The 23,475-nt window shown below is 34.7% G+C and overlaps 1 protein-coding gene across 1 annotated transcript in view; it reads left to right on the top strand.

Moving 5' to 3' along the window:
• TBC1D32 (TBC1 domain family member 32) overlaps positions 1 to 23,475 on the top strand; it is a gene marked incomplete at its 3' end in the record, with an annotated part of 77,217 nt that overhangs the window by 39,415 nt on the left and 14,327 nt on the right. Inside the window, exons 24-28 of the mRNA XM_080340947.1 lie at positions 3,114 to 3,236; positions 4,081 to 4,189; positions 5,023 to 5,116; positions 14,376 to 14,501; positions 21,213 to 21,296. Coding sequence (XP_080197073.1) covers positions 3,114 to 3,236; positions 4,081 to 4,189; positions 5,023 to 5,116; positions 14,376 to 14,501; positions 21,213 to 21,296 — 536 coding nt within the window. The remainder of the gene's footprint in view (positions 1 to 3,113; positions 3,237 to 4,080; positions 4,190 to 5,022; positions 5,117 to 14,375; positions 14,502 to 21,212; positions 21,297 to 23,475) is intronic.

Below are 23,475 nucleotides of genomic sequence, written 5' to 3'. Positions count from 1 at the left end.
TTTAGAGAGGCAACGTAAAATTAACAGGGCTTTTCTAGCAGCTAGAATTATTTTGCAGCTGTTTTATATCCCATGAAGGACCCTGTATTTTGCTGTAATTAAAGAAGTCATTATGATTCCACTTACCAAACCAGTGAGTCGGTCAGTTTACACAGATACTCAAATACTAGTTAGCATGCCTTCTTTCAGACTAGAATTTTTTACAGTGAAGTGTTAGTTGTGAAATTATAGTTGAATGGGGAGAATCCAGGGAACACCCTCCAAGAAAGACAGGGATGACATAGTACAGGAAATGCAGAATTCAGAAACAAAATTACTTATTGCTACCATATTTTCACAACTATGATATGTATTTTGATTTTTCTGAATTTCTTTAAAATTACTGTTCTGTAAAAGATTGCCTTCAGATGACTTATTTTATCTATATTGCAGTTTGTTCCTGGGAACATGGTATATCTTATTACAAGTTTTCACAGAATTATAGAGTTGGAATTGAAAGGGAGATTCAAGATTGTGTAGTGCAACTGCTCTGCTCAAAGTGCACTCAACTAGAGACCATTACTCTGTGTCCAATCTAGTTTATAATGTCCTCAAGCCTGGTGATTCTGCAACATCTCCGGGCAACCTGTTCCACTGTTTTACCACCAGTATCTTGAACTAGAATATCCTGTTTCAATTCATGCCCATTGCCTCTTGTACTTTCACTGGGTACCACTGAGAAGAGTCTGGTTCAATCTTCAAACACTCTTGTCAGTATTTCTACACGTTGATAGGATCTTCTTTGAGCTTTCTCTAGGCAGAGCAGTCCCAGCTCTCCCAGCCCAAGGCCCTTAATCATCTTTGTGGCCTTTTGCTGAACCTGCCTCAGTGCATCTATGTCATTACTGAAGAGCCCAGAACTGAACTCAACACTCCAAGTATGACCTCACCAGTAGTGCTAGAGGGGTTCACCTCCCTTGCATGACATTCTGGCACCACTCTTCCTCACACAGCCCAGGATGCTGTTGGCTTTCAAGGGCATGTTGCTGTCACCTTTTCAACCTGTTGTCCACCAAGGACCACCAGGTCCTTGTCAGCAAAACTGCTTTCTAACTGCTCAGTTCCCAGCTTCTGCTGTTGCCTGGGATTATTGCTTTTTGGGTACCAGATCTCATATCAAAGCATATCTTCCAATTTTCAGCAACATTTAGGTTAGAAATTCTATCTTCTGCTTTAAAAACAGAATTTTTAAAAGTATCTCAAAAAGATATTCTTTGATTTCATTGTATTATATCTGTCAAGGTTTCATACCTTTTCAGAAGCATGCACTCTTTATAGAGAGGGTATTGAGCTGAGTGATCTGATCCAGTTCTTCTGTTCCAAACACAGTTAAATACAAACAAAGAAGAAAAACTCTGCAGCCATATTCAAGCACACTCACATATATACACACTATAAAATGTGGCTTTTTTTATTTTCACACTCTAGTCTGTAAATTTATGACTTTGGAAAGTAAAGCAATGGAATATTACTTTTAATCAAATATCCGTACTTCAGTGATAGCATTTTTAAATGGATTTTTTTAATGTAGATGAAAATTTCATTTGATTGCCTCAGCAGAGGCTACACATGTTAGATCTTGTATGTTTTGTCATTTATCCTACCACTATCATTTCTACCTAATTTTATTTGCTTGTGGTTTGTCTTTTTTTGCTCTGCCTTGTGTACCAGATGAGATATTATGTGCATTCTTAGCCATCAGTCTTCTCCCAAGTGGTTTTTGACTGCTGGAAAAAGGTTCTTTTGCCATTTAGTTTTGCCATTTTGGTTCATCTTCATAATGGTTTCAGTGCTCTTTTTGTGGATTTTTTTTTCTATATAATAATAATAAAAAATCATAGTTGAACTATCATGTCTTCTTCTGTGATTTAGGAAAGTACTGAGAATAAATCAATGTCAGGAAATAGTTAATGTAAAATAAATAAAAGTTGAAGAGGTCTGAAACTGAGCAGATCAAGTTATATTAAAAAAGCAACAAACAAAAAAGGAAAAAATGTTATCATTTAGACTGTTTAATCCTTGGCCACAGTTGTGTGAATTTGGAGGTGTTAAATTATCAAGAGAATGGCTTGCAAATTTTTGCTGTTGTCAGTAGAAACATATTGAGAATTACATGGAAGAAAATCAGCAGTGACTAACAGACTACAAATTTCAAACAATATATATTCTCTCATTTGCATCAAATCTTATGAGAATACAAAATAAAATGCTGATCAGACTTAATTTATATTGTGGGTTATGACTATGATAAAACAGAGAATAAAAATAGCAACAAGAACATTTAGTCATATTATTTTTCATGATCAGGAAACCTACAGTGATATTCTGTTGCTGTGCTAAAAAAATTTAAAAAAAGAGAGAAAAAAAAAGTAATGTGACTTGGATTGCCCTACATTAGATTTAAATGAAATACACTGGATTACTTTCACTCTTAATTTGCCCTGAAGTTATAAAAGAAAATGGTAATGTGCCGTCATGTACTGTTTTGTTTATTAACTTCATTTACCATTGTTTTGTGTTTCTCTGAAATGAAAAAAAAAATAAAGGACATTTGCTGTTTTTGTTACATGTTAAATCTTTTATTGCTTTTGAACCGTGTTAAATTTGATTATATATAAGTGCTTAAAAACCTGTTTTCTGAAGTAAAAATTTATTTTTGCACCACCTGGTTTGGAGTTGCCTTACGAACCTGTTATTGTATAATTTCTTCACATTTGACGTGGAATGTCTTTTTAAGTCTGTGTCACCTTTGTTATTCCGTGATATAAACTCAAAAGCAGACTGAGCTCACCAGTGAATATTTTCTCTGATTTTAGAGTGCACATGAAAAATCTGTTGGAAACCATTCCCTGTGTGCTCAAGGCTGTGCCACTTGAGTGGCTGAAAAGGATGTAAAAGAGTGTCCCTGACCCAGTTCTGTCCAGCTGTTTTTCAGACACTTCAAGTTTCTTGTTTGTTGTGTTTTGTTTTTTTTCTTTCCATTATGAGATCTCATAAACATGTTTGCCTTTGTCTTATTCTACATTACTGGGTTCCTGACTGATGTGCCATCATTTCGATGTCTCCTTCTGCAGGTTGTTAAATGTGCTGTGCTGTGAGCTCAATACCCTTTTACTCTTGGAGACTCAGTACAAGGTGTCACAAGTTTTATTGACTGCTCAGGAGGAAAATGTCACAGAAACTTCAGAAGGACCAGGGTAAGAAGTGACTGATATAAATGTTATTTTAACTATCAAACTTTTCTTCTGCGAACAAATACATGAATACGTTATTGGCTTTAAACATTCAAATACTCTCACTCGTGTTGGCTTCTAATGTGCATAAGTTTACTTTGCTGCAGGTTTGTCATCAATCTTAAATTCTGAAAAGTTACAACAGTCTTCTTCTTTCTCTCATGTCCACCTCAAAAGTGTAAGAAATAGAAAAGCATTTTAACTTGTATTAATCTTAAATTACCTCTTAAAAAAAAGAGTGCAAAATTTGTGAATGCAAATATGCCGTTTATATTATTTTTATGTTATATATACAATATAAAATTAAGTTATTTTTTTGATGCTTAGGAATTAAACGCATTATCAGTACTTTGTTGGGGTTTTGTTTTGTTTTCAATTTGTTTATAACTTAGTGGATTCTCCAACTTCTCTGACTTTCCTTTTCTGGCTTCTAAATAAAATTTCACAATGCATCCTTTCAAAGTGAAAAGTGTGGTTTTGGGACAGAAGTGGACAGTCATTTAGTCACAGACATTCTGTCCTTTCTCTTAGCATATGTGACCAGTACAGGGTTTAAATCAAACAGTGTGGTTGAAATCTCAATAGATATAGATGATCGTTACATACCATTTGAGGATGAAACCTACTATTTCCTTTTGAGGGAAAAAGTTGTAAGAAAGTTGGTGTATAAAAACTGTTTTTTATGCCTTTAAAAAGTTTTGTACCTTGGACTACACAGTGACCTCAGACAGCATGTTGTCTGTGTGTTATGAATAACTTCCAGAGTTTTCTACTTGTTTTTTGGTTTGGTATTTGTTTGTTTTTACAGAGATTTTATAATTGATGCTCTATCAGTGGAGAGGAACCATGTTCTTGTAAGGATAAATCTAATTGGTGGACCACAGGAAAGAATTTTGCCTTCGAGAGTACTAGATGAGGTTAGAATCTAAAGTTTAACAGTTTCTCTTTCTGTAACTTCCACCTCCATTAATTCAATATTTTTGCTGAAATTTCAGCATGTGGAAAATTAATTAACACTAAGAAGTAGCAGTTCACCTTTAACTTTATAAAGAGCTAAAATTTTTAGGAGAGATACACTGAAGAAATCTATTGTTCCCACTATCTGGGGGTTGGGATATGCCTAGGTCATATCACTTTCAAATGAAATGTTTATATTGCTCCATTTTAATGTTACTTTTTCTACTATAAAAGTGAAATTTGTATTTTTTTTACTTATATATTTTATCTTTTCTTTATTAGCTTTCCATTTGTTATATCTTCCTTTTATTAGATATTTTCTTTCTATGCTTGGGTTTTCATCTGCAGTATCTAGTACCTGGAGCTTTCATTGATGTTGTAACAATACTGTGTTTGTTCAGCAGCTCCTATAAATGTTCTACTTCTCGCTGACTGTCACTCTCATAAAGATGAAATGCAAATTACTGTCATCACAGCAAAGACAGCTAGATCAATGCACAAAATTGGAACTGCAGGGTTTTAAACTTTTTAAGAAAAAAAGCATTTTCCCGTTTGAAAAAAAAATTTGTCAGTGGTATGTACCAGGAAAAAATCTGGCTCAATGCTTTTTGGATTTTGTATCTTTTAACTTTTTTTTTTTTTTTCTGAGTTGTGGAATATCCGATTGCAAATTGTAGTATCAAGCATAATTTTGGTGCATAGGCAGTAATTCTGGGAACTTTACCTGTGTGTTAATTGAGCAAATGCTATTAATTCTTCTCCTAAATTAATTTCTCTCTGGTCCTATTTCTAGGGCAATGATCCATACATTTGGCCAATGTTTTCATCATTCCCTTTGCCAAGGTGCTATCTTGCAGAAATCCCTAGGAAAGCCGAATTCAGACAAGGTACATACAAAGCATGCAAGCAGTGTAGATGTCAAACAAGCATCTTTGTTGATTTTTATTTTTTTTTTTAAACATTTTTTTTCCTTTCTTCCTGCTCCCCACGCCCCATCCACCAGATTATAATCTCATAAAAATGAAGGATTTTTTAAATTGTTGGCTGCATTTGTAGCTAAATAAGTTGGTTTGGTTTTACTTGTCTGGCTCTGTGCAACTGTCAATCCGCAAAGCTCCATTTAGTAATCTAATTCTTATGCAGACTTCAAGATTAACCTTTTGGCTCGTCTCAGGTGGGTGACTCATGAGATATATTTGTATCATCTCTCTGGTAACTGAAGCAAGACAGTGTGGCTAAGCTACAAATTTTTTGTACACTACTTTGGTGAATCAGATCCCTGTGTTTACAAAGCTTGGTGGTGTGTGAAATAGAGAGCGTTTAGGATAGTTGGTTTCCACACTGAACATCAATTTGGAATGTGGGCAGACTGAAGAATCCTTTGAAGAGCTATCTAGGCAAAGCAGTTTTCATTCATACAGAGAAACCTTTCTGAGGTTTTAGTTTCCATAGACAATGTAAAAGATTCTGATTAACAATTCAAAGTAAATAAATCATTCTTTGTATTTGTTCATGTTTACCGTATCCTTGAGATGTATTTATTAGAAAGTATTTGTGAACTTCCTTAACAGATATAGGTTTTCAGAAGTAATAGCAATTCTACATTAACTGTAGAATACAAGTAGTCTGTTTATAAATATCTAGCAGAAACTAAAAGAAAGGCTGATTCCCTTCTCTGACAAGAAGAAAGGCCATGTAGTCATATAAGAAGGGAATTTTCTGGATCTTAACTTTGCTAACATTGTTCCAGGCTTCCCAAGACAATTTTCTTGAGTCAATAATCCAATCACTATAAATTGGGTGCCCGCTTACTTTGAATTTGTCTTCAAGGAGGCAGGTAGTCTTGCTCTTGGACTGGAAAAGCATATTTTATTGTATCCCAGAGAACCTCTCTGTTTTCTTCTTCAGAGCAATTCTGTTGCTTATCATTACAAGTGGGATAATGGAAGGGAGATTGAAATTGTGACTTTTGTGGATGACAACCAGCTAGGAAACCTAGGGTAAACCTTTTAGAATAATAGTAAATTTGCTGAAGTTTCAAAAGTTTGCAGATGTGTTTGAAGGAGAGAGAGGGAACCTGACACACCAATATGATGTTCACAGAGTTCAACTTTATTGTCCGACCGAGATAGCTTTATACCAAAAGCTGCCCTGTCCACAGGCCTTGCAACAATATGATTGGTTACAGCACGCGCTATGCAGCAACGTAATTGGCTGCATGCACTGTCCACGCGTTCTGCACACGCGTGTCAGCTATTGCTCATTGGCTGGTACTTCCTTATAGGATTCCTTTTGTCTCTTTTGTCTCTGACTTCACCTTCTAGCCAGGCTGGCGACAACGCCATCCCCCCAGGATGAACCCTGTCACTACAGTAACTGAAATGAAAAACTATATAACTGAAAAGTGATCAGAACATTTAGTTTCATAGTCAAACACAATATTTTGTGTTCGTGGTTTGAAAAAATAGAAAAGCAAAACACTGAAAGTGTTCATTTTCAGTAAGTATTAAAAAAAAAAAGATTCTTCTGTGCAACTGCAAGTATCTGATGTGCCAGACTGAAGTTATTTTGAAAGAAAATATCAGAATAAATAGATAAAAAATGAAAATAATTAAATTCATAAATTGCTATTTCCAGTGTTTAAGGAAAAAAAAAGAAATCAAGAGCATGAGTAGATGATGGGGAATATCTGAATTGAATTCAGCACTACAGTGTGGCAGTGATAGGATTGCTCTTTTACAAGAGAGTTTAAAAATGTAGTTATGAGAAAGATCTGTGAATTAGCTTTATGCAAGACAGAAGATGATCTTTGTCAGTTGGAAGTGGTGAGTCCTTGAGTGGAGTACCTCTGGCATAGGCTCTGCAGTCTGAGGAAAACAGGTATGTTTAAGAGTTCTAGAGCACAGCTACAGGTCGTGACTTTGAAATGTGAGATGCAAGTATAGATTGAAATAATTAGAACTGGCTGCCTAAAGGAGAGAGGTCTTGCAAGTCTCTTAATATGTTAAAAGGAGTTGTAAGGAGAGTAGATTGTTTTCTGTGTCCCTGTGCAGAAAAAGGAATAGTTGGCTTACTTGGCAATAAAGATTTTTTACACATCAAATAAAAAAAAGAAAACTAGTAGGGTGCATCTGGAAGTCATGAAATCATCACTGGAGGTTTTAAGAACATCTGTGTTATTGTGAATATTCAGAATTCATGTTGTGTGTTAGTTACACAACTTGCTCAGAGGTTTTTAAAACAGTTTAGGCAAGTACTTTTTAAATTTTAATTCTGCTTCAGTGCAAAGAGACAGACAGGCTTCACACAGAATTCTGATTGGCAACAGTTCTGCAGCCACGCAAACACTTGTACATGTTATGAGTGGGAATGCAGGACGACTTTGTCACACCTGCTCTCGGGGACTGAAGGCCAGCATGGTACTTCTGCAGTTCCCCAGAGTTCTCTGCCTTCAAATTTCATACTGCAGTGCTTCATTGTGTAACTTGTGCTGTATATTCCCCTCTTTTTGGGCTGTTTCTATTACATGAATAGTTAAGACTGCTAGATTCTTAGCACTGTTAAAGAATGTGCAGTTTCTTTGTCTGAAAAGGCTGTAACTGTAGGTTTTATTCTGTCTGTCTTGACCTCTTTTTTACCTCCTTTCTTATTATGCAGGCAACACGGACACTGGAAGAGAAGCTTACCTTTCTTTCTTTTTTGAAAACTGGTCCTGTGTCCATGATTATGATGTCAGCTGTAAAAACATAACTGGAGTTGATTTTTTTTGTTGTTTTTAATATACACCACCATGGTGGTGTTTAAAAGACATATAGATGAGGCTCTTAGGGACATGGTTTTATGCTAGAATTAGGTTGTGGTTGAACTCGATGATCTTAAAGGTCTCTTCCAACCAAAATGATTCTATGATTCTGCTGAGGTCAGGGAACAGAAAGCTTCATTTCCACATCCCTAGATCTCACACAGCCTGTGTATCGAGTATAATGGAAATGATAGATAAACCTTAAAGTAGTCCATGAAGCGGGGTCACTGAAAAGGACTTATTCACACTGAGATTTTTTATGAAGAAAACTCAGGAAATATATATATATTTCCTTCTCTCTCTACATTCTTTTTAAAAACAGAGGTAAATATGCAGAACTGGCACCTTCTTGGTTGTTAATTTTTTGGCGGGGGAAGGACTAATTAGCTGTAAGAAAATGCAGAGGAGTGCTAACTCTGCAGAGTGTCTGGAATATGTGTTTCTCAGCACCAAGGCCCAAAGGCTTCATCTTAGCAAACTTTTTTTTTTAACAGTCTTGCTATTATTTTGTGCTGATGTAGTGCTCACAAACACTGGATATTTTGCTTCACTAGATCAAAAATGAAGCTGTTGTAATTTATGCTGGTAAAATTAGTAGCTGCATTGGATTAGTGGAATAATTCCTCCATTTCATGACACTTTGAATGGATAGACTCACCCAAAAAGTATATTTGTATTTGAGGAAAATCTGTATTGCATCATTCTTTTCAAATATCTGCCCTGTTTTTGCAGATGTTAGGCATTTGCCAGTATGGTATATGTGTCTGTAGGAAAGGATATATGGAAAAATAAACTTGCTGGATTGTGTATTAATATGCATTAATTATTTTAGCTGGTATTTAGAGTTGGAAAACTATAGTATAGCAGTATATTAATGGTTCACTTCTGTCAAACATAATTTATAGTGAAGCTTCAAGTGATTTACGTGGATCATTATTCACATGTGGAAATTAATTATGCCATTTGCACATGTTTACACTGCAGCAAGATACCCTGTTGCTTTTCTTTTGTCTTAATTGTTCAATTATTATTTCAGTAAGATAAGAGGAAGAACTATTAAGTGGTTTTCAAAAAGTGATATAGTCCTTCGTTATTCATGATATAACTATTAAAAATGGTGGGGTTGGTGACAGTTGGTGATGAATGTGACTGAAGAATAGTGTCCGTAATAGTCCTGCAATGACACATGCACTGCTTAACATTTCCATACCCATAGGCAGCCCACCATTCATTAATCTTACTCTCTTCCTGACTCGTACAGTCCAGAATTGCTACCAAAAATCTTCTGTGAAAATGTTCTTAAAGTCTTTTGGTGTTTTATCTCAGCCACTGTTCTCTGAGTTCTTTACTTTATACTCTAACTTGAACGTGGACATGGTTCCATGTTTCTTTTTTGTGTTTTGTTTGTTTTTTAGTATCTGTCTGAAACTAGCAGTCCTTATATGGATTTTTGTGTAGTAGTCAAATGTAATATAGTCAGATTATTTATTAACTCTAAATTTAGATTTTTTTATAAGATAAACATTGATTTACAGGTCTTAGTTTCCTAGTCATAGAAAAACACTTATCACAAAACAATTAGATGAGAAAGGTCTTGTGGCATTTCTAACATTTTCTAGAACATTTAGGAATTTTCCTAGGTCTCACCCACTTTAGACACAAAAACTAGCTGAAAAATTATTTGAAAAACTGTATACCAGCATTTTTAGGGAATGGGATCAGTTTACACTTGGAGGAAGTTATGGTGTGGTGGTTCAGATTTCATACATTCAGGTAACTGTAGGTTGTTTGTAGTGCAGTTCCATATTTTCATAAAGTAGTAAAGGTTGTGGGGTTTTAGTTTGGTAGGTTGGTTTGTTGTTTGTTGGTTTGTTGTGGTTTTGTTTTTTTTTTCTTTTTGACAAGGCTACACAAAGCAACCAGTGCTAGCACAAAGAAGGGAATGGGGTAGCAAAATTTAACCACAAATGTCAAAGAAGGCAGGATTGCAGCAGGTTAATTGAATTAGTGTAAAGGTGTCTTCAGTCACACTGTTAGGTATGATTTTGTGTTATGGTTAAGCATATTTAAAAGCTCACTATCATCGGAAGAAGGTTTTACTCATTTCCTTCCTCACTTTTCTTTCTATTGCTGTGAGTTTTGTTTTTTTCCCTCCCTCCCTCCTTTTCTTTCCTTCACCTCCTTTAGCAGTTCTGGCATTGCTTCCAGAAAAAAAAAACAAACAAAAAAAAACTAGGATAAAAATTAATCTAGGACAACTAGCAAACCCATTTAGTGATGTACCAGTGAAAAGAGAAGAAAGAATAGGAGGACATTTCTCTGCATTGATATGTGCTTAGAAAACCTCTGGCAATAGTGTGAAAGCCCATCCTCAGTAACAAGTAGTAGGCATAGCCCAGGACTGTATAGTACTTGGAGTTCAGCTTATGTGCTCATCTTGTTGGACAAGTTATATTTGCCTACTAACTTGTGAAAGTGAACTGGCTTTTATTTAGTATCATGAGGTTTTTTGGAAGCAATTTTCATTCAACCTCCCCGCCCCAGAAGGTTCTCTTTGTTTTTTTGTACTATGATAACCTGCTGGAGAAAGGGATAGTCCACCTCTAATGACAAGCTGTTAAGATAAGTGAATGGTTTAGCTGGAAGAAAATAAGAAACTTTGAGTTGCCACAATATGATACCAGTTACAGTGTGTAATGGATATATTGAATACATGATTATGCTATAGTACCTTGGTTGCATGGATCTCAAGCTTGTTTATCTGTAATTTGGGTTTGAAAGTTCCTGTGAGCTCTCTGAGGGTCTGAAATCTTATGTCCTTGTTGACTGAGGGAAAAAAATATCCATTAGTTATATAAAAATGAGTTCTTGTTTTCAGTAGGTTGCCTGTCTCTATTCTGATGTCAGAAATGGAAATTTAGTGTTGACTTGGCAGTTGTGATAAGTAGGTAGTTCATGTTTTACGGAGAGTATTTACTCTTAGATGTTGTCTCTTGTCTAAACTTTTTGCAGACTTGCATACATATGCATGCATTAGTTATATTTGCTACATATTTGAGGCTACTTAAGTTCTTTTTGTTAAAGACTAGCTTTCCAGAGAAACCTTAATGTGAATACAGTGGTTGATGGTCTTTAGCTAAATTTCAGAAAATACTGTAATAGTGTCATCTTTATGTCCTGTTATTGGAGCATGAATTAGCATTATAAAAGATTACATGTTTAAACAGTACAATTTTGGATGTATTGACACTGCTAGATATTAGCATGTGTGCATTTCAGCAATCACAAATGAAGAAGTCAGGAGGAAGCAGCAGAGGAATGTACCATGGTCTTGAAGTCTTACTTTCTTGAAATTATTGGGGGATATTTTTTGTAGTTTTATTTTCTTCAGAGGAATCAAAATTTCACCCCGGTGTCTAGTAAACTGTCTGATCAAATCTCAGCTTGTAGTCTCTAATCCTCATCTGCCAAACTGAATTATTACAATCCTTTGGGAAGTAAAATAACTATTTAACGTGTAGAGGAGTGTTGCTTTGCAGTTCTAAGATTTTCTTCAACATTCATCTGTTATAGAAACAGCAGAAAAGGGCAGAGAAAACTAGAAATCCTACTGATAATACTGATAATACTGTAAGAGTAAATCCACATAAAATTTTCATACTCACGTAAGCGGTTCTAAGCATCAGTTCATGTTATGTGGAAAGATGCTAACTGAGAATTCAGTTATTTGAGGATGACAAAGGAATTAGATGTTAATTAATTTGGAATACTTATTAGTTATAATAATGAAGTTACTGTAATAAGCTTTTTTTGAAGTACTGTGTATCATATCATAAATCCCAGTGACAGTTATACAATGTACTGTTTATAAATCATTAAGGTCTTCAGACCAGCTTAAAATAAATTTTATACAAGATTGTAATTATGTTGAAAATACTCTAATAATCTTAAAAGAATAAGATAATTAAAAAATAGTGTTTTGTTTGTGGAAACAATTAAGTTTTATTGGAAAGTGAATACTGAAGTATTCTAAGGAAGTAAAAGTAACAGCAGATATTCTAAATAGCTGTAAACTGACTCAAACTGTTGTTGAATCTTTAATCAGAAGTCTTTTTTCATAATAGAATTAATTTCTATGAAGGGTTTTTTGTTGTGTTTTTTTGTTTGTTTGTTTTTGTTGGGTTTTTGTGTGTGTGTGTTTTTGTTTGTTTGTTTGTTTGTGTTTCCCCCCAAATATAGAAACACAACAAAGGAGTGTTTGCAAGGTATAAAGAACCTTCATCACCTTAGTGCATAGTTAGTAGCAGTGGTGTAGGCTACAATCCTTTCATAATGACGGGAACTGCATGGTCCCATACCAAAGGTATTTTGCACAGCCTGAGTGGATTTACCTTATTACAGGTACCACCTTTATTTTTCCCCTGAAGTCGACCAGAAATGTTTCACAGCAGAATCAAGTATCCTGGGAATGAGATTTTCTGAGGAGAGGCAGTCTAATTGATTGTTTCTATTTTGTCGGGTCAGGATTTTCTGTTAGAAAACTGAGTTTGGCCAGTTTTATCTTACATGAAATTACTTTATAAAATGACTTGGCATTTGAACTTGAAATTTGTTCTGCTTTCAGAAAAATAGAATTTGAACAGTCAGCCCTTCCCAATATGTCAGCATTTTTTAACAAATCTTGCATATGGGAAGAAATTATTTCCTTTTTGATTTGCCAGAGCATATCTATGCATTCTTTTAACTGCTGCCTTCAGTGTGCTGTGTCATCATGCATGGTGGTAACTTGCAAATAGTCCTTGTTCAGTGTGAATTCCAAGATAGACATTTTGGTTACAGAAGATGTTAGTTTTAAATAAATCAAAATATTGTTAAGTCTTTATGTACAGACATCATATTGTTGAAAACCTGGATTACACATGCTGGCTCTACATTTGTTGCTATGGTTCTTCTGTTTTCAGTCCTCTGTGAGAATCAGCTAGTTGTGAAACTTACTACCTCAGCCCGTGATATTTAATTCTAGAAAACTGGTAATATGTGTGTAATTTCCTCTAACTTAGTAGAAAATGCAGGGAAAAAAAAAAGCTTTAGCCAAGAGAGAATATACATACTGTGCTTTTGTCATTGCATCAATGAAAATTTTAATTTTGAAAGCGTGTCTCCCTATTGTAAAGAGAGAACGTGTCTTTAATAACAAGGTAAAAGTAACAATAGGGATCAATCTTTGAAATTCTTTGCATTTAAAAGGAATATTTTATAAAAAGCTTTTAGTAAATTGTTCCACAAATTTGTTTTATAAGCAAGCTGAACATATAATGAAAAACGTTATGTGATATATTTGTGCCTCATATATAAAAATTGTACCAAAAGACTGTGTTTTAGTAGTGCTCAGGTGAGAAGTCAAACATTCAGAAGTTACAAAATACTTGAATTATATTCTTGCAGTCTCTGACACAACCAACAAAGAGCCTGGCGCCATGAGCAGAAGCATGTTGACTGCACCTAGATTTTTCAGAAAATTTGATTTAAAATTCTAAGTTTCTCAAAATAGTAACACAAAACTTGCAAGGTGACATTTAATCGCAAAAGTGTACTTTTAGTGTAACCTTTCGTCCCAGTTTTAAGTCCTTGTGCTAAAGTTGGGAAATGCTGGGGATTATCTGCAAAACTATTATATGTCTGTCTATAGTGGAAGCATCTGAAGGAAACCTGCTTACATAAACAAGCAGAAATTTTCTGTGGAACATCATTGTGTTACCATCTTACCATGCTTCATGTCCTATTCTGCAAAATAGTGCTGCCACCTTATGGTTTTATTATTAAACTAGTGATATCTGGAGAAGGATATTTTCCTATCTTTTCTATTTTAGATTCACAGAGTGGTGAAATTACATGGAAATACTCAACTACTTTCTTAGAAATGTCTTTCCAATTCTTAGCATTTCAGGATGGGGAAGTAATACCTTTAGGCGAATTATAAAATGTGCCTCAGTAATGTGTTAAGTGTTACCTTTAGGACTGCTTCTCCAGTTTAATTGTCAGAGGATAAGGGATATTTATTTTGTATTTTCTTCCTCAGGTAAGAGGTCTGCCAAAAATGCCAGGCAGTGACAGATCTCTCAGATGCATCTGACTTTTCTTGTTCTTTGTTGAAATGTTTTCTGGGTTTTGAATTCATCTACTTGTCTCTGTGGTACTTTGTAACTAATAGCTTCTTACTACTTATATAGTAAGTTTAAAAGAAAGAAAAAAAAAGAAAAAATAGGAGAGAAGGAAAAGGAAAGGAAAGGAAAAAAGAATGAGCCAATATTATAGAATAACACTCATTTTTCCTTTTTTTCTAGATAAAGATCTTGATAAGCTCTTATCACTCTTAAAAAGTCCAGAGAAGCAAACTGGTTGGACAGAAATTTGTAGAAAACTCTTCCGCAAAGTCATGAAAGCCAGACCAGAAATCATTAGTGGAACAAGTGAGTATGACCTACTGAGTTAAAGCAAATGAACAGAAGACCACTACTAAGCAGCCATTCTTTAAAGTTTCATTAAAGATTACATTATCCATGCAAGTAGTCAAGAATTTTGTGTTGATTATGAAAGCTATTTCAATGACCTTATGCCTCATGTCCTGTATTTCTCCCTTTATGGCCATCATCCCTCTGTGTTGGCTGTTTTCAGTGAAATTTGACACAGAAAGAGGGCTCAAGTGTAAGTCTTCGTTTCAGATCTCTAAAGGGTCCGTTATTGAGGTTCTGAGAAAATGGAAAAGAAAGCCTGAGAGAAAACAGACATTTCCCAGAGATCAAGTAATGACTTTGGCAGGAAATTGTATTAGTGGGAGATTTCAGTAAAACCTTTCAGAATTATGCCATACTTCTTCAGATTTTTCTTCATTTTCATATGTATTTTCTAGTGAAGAGTGTGCTCATGCAGAAGCATTGGTATAGATTAGTTAAAACAATAAACCAGCCCTAACAAAACCAGTGATCATCTATATGACATAAATCATCAGAAATCAGATGTAATAATTCTCTTGTAATATCAGATAAACTTCTGTAGCAATAAAGAAGCTTGGTGTTTTCAGAAACTTCTGGCTTTCATTTCTGTAAGAATTCTGATTTGGTACATAGTCTAACTTTTTGTTTACAGATCCCAAAGGTTTCCCTTCACATTCCTTAGGTAAGCAGTTAATAAAACTGACAGTGAAGACAGATGAAATGTCTTCTATATGGGATCAAAATAACCCAGCATGTGTGTTTTACAGAAGAGACCTAAATTTTATGATAAATTATATAGCAATATAGAAGTTATAGGGCAGTTTCAGAAGCTTTAAGTAAGTAATTTATATGGGAACCGATTTAATATTAAAACAGTTAATAAGAAGTTTGCCATTTGTATAATGTTGTTAAAGTCAATAATTATTGGATGTTTCTAAATTCTTAGAGCTTTCTGTTCCTATTGCTTGTTTGAAACAGGTTTGAGTCTGTAGTTTTATGTGAGTGTAAATTAGTCAGAGCTCTCACCTTCTGTTGGGAAGAATGTGTGTGTAGACAGAATACGTATGTATTTGTATATAATGCATATATGCACTTATAATGTACATAATATTGCACACATCCACAAATGCATTTATTCAGACAGCCTTTTGAAACAGGTGAACAAACAGAGAGTTATAACCATTCAGAAACAACTAAATGTATTTTATATGAGCTTCTGGTAGTATAAGTAAAGGAAATTCAGAAGTAAAAATTAAAACCCCTAGATTTTTCTAGCAGAATGGTGTGCCTACTTTTCCCGCAAGACTCTGATCTAGTAGTTCAGTGAGGGTTTTTTGTGATGTTATATATTGTGAAGCACAAATAATTTAGTCTTTATAAAACTGGCTTTATTTGAATGCAGCATATTTTCTAGACTGATCTCTTCTTGAATTGTATTATTTTTTTTGTTGAAAATTGTTAGTCTGTCTTCTTGCATCTAAAAGGCATTATTTGTTGAAACAACATAGTTTTACAAAAAACAGAGCATATGTTTAAAGTAGGTGGCTTACAAAGAAAAATCTTTCATTTTGTGCTTTGTAGTTATTCTATTGTAGGTTGTTTTCTGTAACTTTGTTAGAGGTACCAGAAGCTACAATGTAGATTTATGGAGAGTTGTTAAGATTTGTTAACCCAGAGCAAAAAAATTGTTCTTGCTTCTGAATAACGGTTTCCAGCTGAGATGGAACTAGGAGTAAAAGTAAGCAAGAAATTATCTGTGGAATTGTGTTAAGCCTCACAGGGACTTCTGCAAAGGCTTTCACAAACTGCACAAAAAATAAAGTATGAAAATAGAAACAGAATAGCATAATGAAACAGTAAATAAATAAATAACAACACCCTACAAAAGAATAGTAGTATTATAAACTGAGTGTAATTTCTGGTAATTCAAGCTCGATGCAAAGCTGTTCAAATGATGCATATCTGCTTGGAGATATTTTGGAAGCAGCAAAATACCTGCTAGCTGTGTGGTTTGAAATAACATTATATTCATTGAAATTATTTTATGAGAGACAGCTGTCCTGCTATGTGTCTTTTGCAGCATGTGAAGCTCTCAAAAATTTCATAGGACTCAGAGGCTTCAGTCTGGAATGAAGAAACCAAAACTTTCTCTTTAGTTGCAGATGAAGCAAACTTCAAGGATTACAGAACAAAGATGCACATGTACGCTTCTTGTACTGGGCTCTTTTTAAAGGACACTGAGATTAACAGCAGTTGAACCAGAATATAGTCAGCAAAGATGACATTGTATTCAATGACTATATAGTGTAGTGTGTATTGATTCTTAAAGTATTTTGTGATCTGGTGTCAGGATTATCAGGTGCTGAATGTATAGAAGGTGCTTGAACGCAATTAGAAAATTCTTGAGCAAACTGTATAGTATCAATATCTTTCATTCACTCTTCTGCTGTTGATTTACCATCACAGTGACTTGGTCAGCAATTTTGTGCTATATTCTATGGTATCGCATTAGTTTTGAGAATGTCCATCTTCACCCCTAGATTAGCCTTTTCTCTGCTAAAGAGCCATTACTAGCAAGTTGTTCCTTTTTTTGAAGGAGAAAATTATTTAAATTTCAGTCTTCATTAAGTCCATCTGTAGAAGATTTGACCAACTTTAGTCCTGCATAGTCGTCTTCCACAGGGGCTCTTGTTACGTGTGTGAGAGAGAATTCTCTAGGCTGTGGTTTCAACAAGAGAAATCAGAGTAACTGCTTAGAATCCCTTTCTAAATTGATGCACAGAGGAGCCTATTCGTCTCTGTAAGAACAACATAAATTCTCTAAGCTCCATTTAATCTTTTTAAATGTGGACCACATCTTCTACCTCGAAGATCACTCAATTAGATCTAGATTCTGCCTGCAGCCTGGTTTCATTTTTTAGTATGACCAATTTAAAAACACTGCATTCACAAAAGAGGTTTTTAGAATAATGCAAAAAAAGATGTTCAAATTTTTATGTCCTTACTTGATTTTTCAAGGAGGCTTGTTTCAGAACTAGAGTGGAACAGAGGGTCTTTCATGTTAGGTAGGAAGATTAATTGCAGATCAAACCTTCTTTCTTCTGCCCACTAAACCAGTTTGGAGCAAGTCCATCTCAACCAGACCTAATACAATGTGCAGCCTTCATCTCTAATGGAAACGCTGTCAGAATTTTTATTATCTAATTTTATTCTTTTCAAAGAAAATACAGATTGTTTCTTTGCCTTTTCGATGTACAATAATGGAAAATTTAACCCATTGTCTCAGGAATTGCCAACTGTGTTTTTCATAGATTAATTAAACTGAAGGATGGTTGATGGAGTTTAAAATTTTTGACACTCCTCTTACAAAGAAGTCAGCTGTTCAAGGTTTTCAGTCTTGAATTTTTAATCGAACACAAGTCAAGCAGAACTACTGTTAATTCTCTTAAGAAAGTTGTTTTCCTTTTAAACTCATCTGAAGCATCTGCAAGTTAGTATAGAATATAATCCAGTAACACTAGTTACATTAAAGGATCTAGAAAAATCTGTTGTGTTTTGCGGTTTTTGACCTGTTTAGCATGAACGTTCCAGAATAGGAACTAGGGAATCTCTCATGGTGGTTACCTATTAAAACAGTATTAATCACGTGAATTTGTTTAATCAGTGTTCTTATGCAGTTTAGAAGCCATTTTGATAACCTTGCTTTTATACATTAGTTCTTCAAGAAGAAAAAAAAAAACAAACCAAACATCCTGCAGGAATTCAGCTGCTTTATGAACATACTGCAATCATTTAGGAAATTTATAAAAACCTTTCATTTACTTTGTATATGATTATACACTCCTAAACTAAAATTCTCTTTATTTCGGATGTGTAGATTAAATTTGCATGAGGTAATTTCCAGTCTCTTAAAAACTTCCATGTTAATACAGTCAAGCTACTGTAATGTAAGAAAATCAACTTTTTCACTGAGTTGGTAGGCCACAACACTAATCTCTACCTCTGAACATAAGCTCTGCGTGGGAATGCGGGCTGACTGTACAATACAATTAACTTTCCTGAATTTATTTTGTTTACTTTTCTAGTTAAATTGAAAATCACTGAGTAGTTTCTACCTTCAATAAAGATTTTCAGGGAGTATCCACATAGCAGCTACGTAGTGTAGCGTTAAAAGACAAAAATTAAAGTATCTGCTTCTCATTTCACATAGATGCTCTTTTGGAAGATACAATGTCCTGTGGAAACCCTCTATTTATGTATTAACCAAATTTGTTTTGATAAACTCTTATGTGTGTCTTCCTCTCTAAAACTTGATTAAAAGCTTTTTAGAGATCCTGATAGGCACTTAGGTAAATACTTTCAAATGGTGGAAGCCAATTTAGTGCTTGAGATTCAGAAATTTGTTTAGCAGTTGAGTTGTCACTTCTCCCATTAACTCAAGCACTGAACCAAAATATTCGACTGCTAGGTCAAGTGTGTGGATGCCTTCCAACAAAAAGAGAAATGATGTACAATGTTCTGACTTGGTTTTAAACTTTCTGAATTAAGTGATATTTTAGTCTTTTTAACATAGTTCCTGTTCGTTATAATAATATGGCATATTCAGCAAGCACGATACTAATAATCACACAGTAAACATTTAGCTAGCTAGGAATTTTTAATTTCTGCTTTTTGCTATCTAAAGCTCCAGGTATAGACACCTTTTCTCATTTTACAGAAATATTTGTTATATTGTTTGTGAACCAAATTCCACTAGTTGTCTTAGTGAAGATTAGTGAGATTGTTAATTCTGTTTATTCTCACAAAATGAATAGACTGTTGCTCTTCTATAAAATAAATTGCTTTTTGCTAGCCCCATGTGGTTTATTAACCATGATTAAAAATAGCTATATTATGTTTAATTAGCAGTTTCTTCTCTCCATAAAAATGTATAAGAATATAAATGATACATGTAAATTTTTTTTTGTTTTGATTTAGTAGTACTTTGCAAAGCAAAATTAATTTTGTTTCTGTTAGAAATGGCTACTCAAACTGTAAATCTGTGTTTAGCTGTTGTAGTGAAACCTTTTTTCCCCTTAGGCCTACCCATCAACACAGTATGACCACAACTCAATTTTTTAAAAACTTTCTAGACTCATTCAGTGTAAATGAATTTCTGTAGATGTTTAGACAACTGATCTAGAAAAAAAAAAAGATTTAATGTCAGTGTATTAGATTAAAATGGTTGGAAGAAGAGGTAATTCTCTTTATGGTATCTTTTTCTTCACTATTTTTCTGTCATAACAAGTGTCGGACTGGGTGGACGTTCAGTCTTCCTCCTCCACATGCACTAAACAGCTTGCACGCCGTTTCCTTCTGTGTTAGTTTCCTGTCAAGAGGGCTGGTTCCAGAATTTTCTAGCTTCCTCCTCCACCACAGATCGTTTTGCCTTACTTATGCTGCTACAACTGTTCGTAAGGCCACTGCAGGGTTTAGTGGAATGATTTGGTCTAAAAATGGCAAAAGCACCTGTGATTACATGGAGTTATATGTAGGAGGGCATGAGAAGGGGCTGAAGCTTCAGTGCTGTGAAATTGAGGTTCTGCCAAGGAAACAGTAACATGCCAGCTTCAAATGGAATCCCATGGATAGCAGCACTCCTTACTCTCCTTGCTTGGCATTATTGTGCAAAGAAGGTTATATCACTATTATGTAAATCCTGTTCATCATGAGAACAGCAGCTGTTTTGGGATAGCATTTACTTATAAAAATGTTGATTGTTGCTATCTTAAATTCTTAACATGGCTCATCTCAATATGGGCTCCCTATATGCATTGTTTATTAAGGCTTCCTTGGATCCTGTGTTTAAATGTGTAAACTGGTAGCATGTGCCATTGCAGTGGTCTCAAACTTGCAGAATTAGGAACAGCTTTTTCTAATGATTTGTCCTTGAGAGTTCTTGCTAACTTCCTTACTAACATCATGTTAAGGTGGGAGATGTGATTTTCTACATAGCGGCCAGATGTCAGCAGCTGACTTATGTAAGTGGTAACTACAGACTCAAAGTTCCATGGCAAGAGCTGAAGAAGAACACTATGGTCATTGTAAAATACAGAATTTCCCAAAGGAAGTGCTCCTGTTGCTTCATTTTAAGTCAAAAATTTCTATCTTATGATCGCATAGATGCTTTTATATTGTGTGGGTTTCTTTTGAAACAGCCCTTAAAATTTTTGTTAGTGCCATTTAGGGGTGGTGTGAGTTTTTGGTTGTGTGGAGGTTGTTGGGCTTTTCCTTTTTTTTTCTTTTTCTTTTTTTTTTTTTTTTTTCCCCTCTCCTGTCTACATACACAGAAAAAAATGGTATGATATTGTATTATAGTTTAATTATAGTTAATTTTAATTTCAAATTGAAACTCTATAACAAATTATGAAGTAATCCTTGGAGGATATAAAGATAATATGGGATTCTCTTTCCGTTTACACTGAATATATTCTCAGTAAAGCTATTAAAATTTAATTTAAGTTAGGAATGGTGTTAGGAATGCAAAAGCGCAATACACACTTTGAATGGTACCCCTATAAAAACATGAATAAACATGCAGGAATTAAAATAGCTTTGGTTTCTCACATATTGACATTTTGTTAAGTAATGTAGTTCCACATTTTGTTCGTTGTCTCTAATGATTTAATGGATTTTTACTTCTTGCAGTTCTGGCAGAATTAATTGAAAAGTTTGTGTCGCAACTTTCTGAAAGCCAATCAAATTGTTATTTCGGCACGGAAACCTATAAAGGTCAGTTTCCTAATAATTTATTGCTATGCGGCTGCTTCGTATTTAAATTACTTTCCTTTTAAATGTATCTGTAGCATTTTGGAGGTTGTTTAAAATATTCTTTAACAACTCAGAATTTTATTACTTAACTGATGGGAAATACCTCACTTTGGAGCAAAAGATGACATGCTGGAGTAAGCAGTACAGGTAATTGTTAGTGATGGGCTTTCACATTTCTGTATGTGTAATGGAAAGATGGGGATGCAGAACAGGTGAATGTATGATTCAAAGTATTTGTTGACACCTATTATAGAATGACATGCAAAGCTGGTGGCATAAACAGTTTATGATACTGTAAGCAATCTGGCTCATGTTTTGAAAGCACACTAATATATTAATATAATCAACCCAAAGGTATGCGATTTGTATTGCATTAAAGGATATTTATTGAAGAACTGCTATTGTTGGCAGGGTAATCTGAGTGTTAGTTTTGTACAGGTGTCGTGCTTACAGCCAAGAGTAAAGGATGAATGATAAAGTTAGTTAATTCTGAGTGTAAAGTAATACATTTTAGTATTTTGAAGTACTTGCAAAATTAGAAGATTTAGAAGCATTGTTAATATCTGTTGGAAAATGCACTTTCATTCTTTACTGTGTGTCAAGGACTTTTCTCTTAGGTTGTAGTTGAGTCATTTAGAGTACTTATTCTGCCACTAACTCTGGAGAACCAAGCCTGCTTTGGGGAGTGTCTGTTATTTATACTGCTGTTTTATTCTCGCATCCATAGGATGCAAACATAGTGTCGTTGGAGACTTCAGGCTTGCCATTGAAGTTCCAAAGCATAAAACCACTTTAGTATTTTAGAGAATCTCTTTCTTTTATGTAATGGCCTTTTCCTTCTAGAAGCTTGATAATGGAGTACTCTTAATTTTATTTGACAGTCTCTTTCTTCGCTTAATGAAAAGCGTTGCTGAAGTGATAGTTCTTTCTGTTACTATTTTATTTTTCCTTAAAAGATCCTTAAAGGGCCTTTGTTGTCCTGAATTAGTTCGTCTTTAACTTTTCAACTTCTCAGGTGGCATAATGAGCAAAAAATATTTTCAGGGACTCATGAGACTTGCTAGTTACATATTTCTGACACCAATTCAAATGATCACTTTAGTGGTTCCTTTAGAAGCCCACATAATGTCTTCATGACATAAATGTTTTACCTCTCTTGCTCCTCTCTGTATATCTTTTTAGGCCATAGTTCAAAATATCACACATTCTCCAATGATAAGGAAGTCCCAAGAGTGGTTTTCTGCCTTGGGGAATTTCTTTGGAGACACTATAGCCCGCAGATCCAAATTTGCATGGTTGTTTTAGTGTTATCTGTTAGAAAAACAGGAAAACCCACTTGGTTCAAGGAAGGCTAAAACTAACTGGAGGAGGAACAGACATCTAACTCCGTGACCTCCAAGAGGATGCCATGCCCAGCAGAGACAGCGTCGTGCTGTTGCTTAATCATAACAGCAAAGTGCTTCCATCCAGTGTGGAAGAACTCTAATGAAGGGAAGCAGCAGTCCATACTCAGTTCATTTCGATGTTGAGTACTTTCATTTCAATCCGCTCTTGTCAACCTTTTGTTCAAAGCTAGGATTTAAAACATGTTCAGGAATGTTGAACCTGGATCTCCTACTTCAATGACGTGTGATTTCACCATGAACCATTGATTAGGTGGAGGTGGCAACAACGCAACAATATTTATCTAACATTTTATGTCAACTTTGAAGAAACACCAGATTTGAAAATCCTGTGACAATTGCATACATTAAATTAAATTTTTAGAACTGAAAATCCCAATGGATAGGTACAGAAACAAAACATACAACATAGTAAAAGCCTCAATTCTTGATTTTCTTGAGCTTGAAAGATTTTATTTGTATGGTAAACCAACCCTGTCTGTAAGACATTCCTTTTTGTATTTTCTGAATATTTTTTTCATTCAGTCTTACACAGGCACTATTGGACATCAAGTTTACCTCTTCAGTTCTCAAATATAAGTTACAAAATTTAACGAGTTGGCTGGTGAACAATTTTCATTTGCAAATGTGCTTTAATAAAGGCAAGCTTGGAAATGGGAGAGTGAGAACCCTTCTCAAGGATAGTCAGTAGTCTGGTGGCAAGGAACCGATGCAAAATGTAGGCAAAGGGCTAGTGT

This window comes from Nesoenas mayeri (genome assembly GCF_963082525.1).
Source record: "Nesoenas mayeri genome assembly, chromosome: 3".
NCBI lineage: Eukaryota > Metazoa > Chordata > Aves > Columbiformes > Columbidae > Nesoenas > Nesoenas mayeri.
This window is presented reverse-complemented; position numbering and strand designations above follow the sequence as displayed.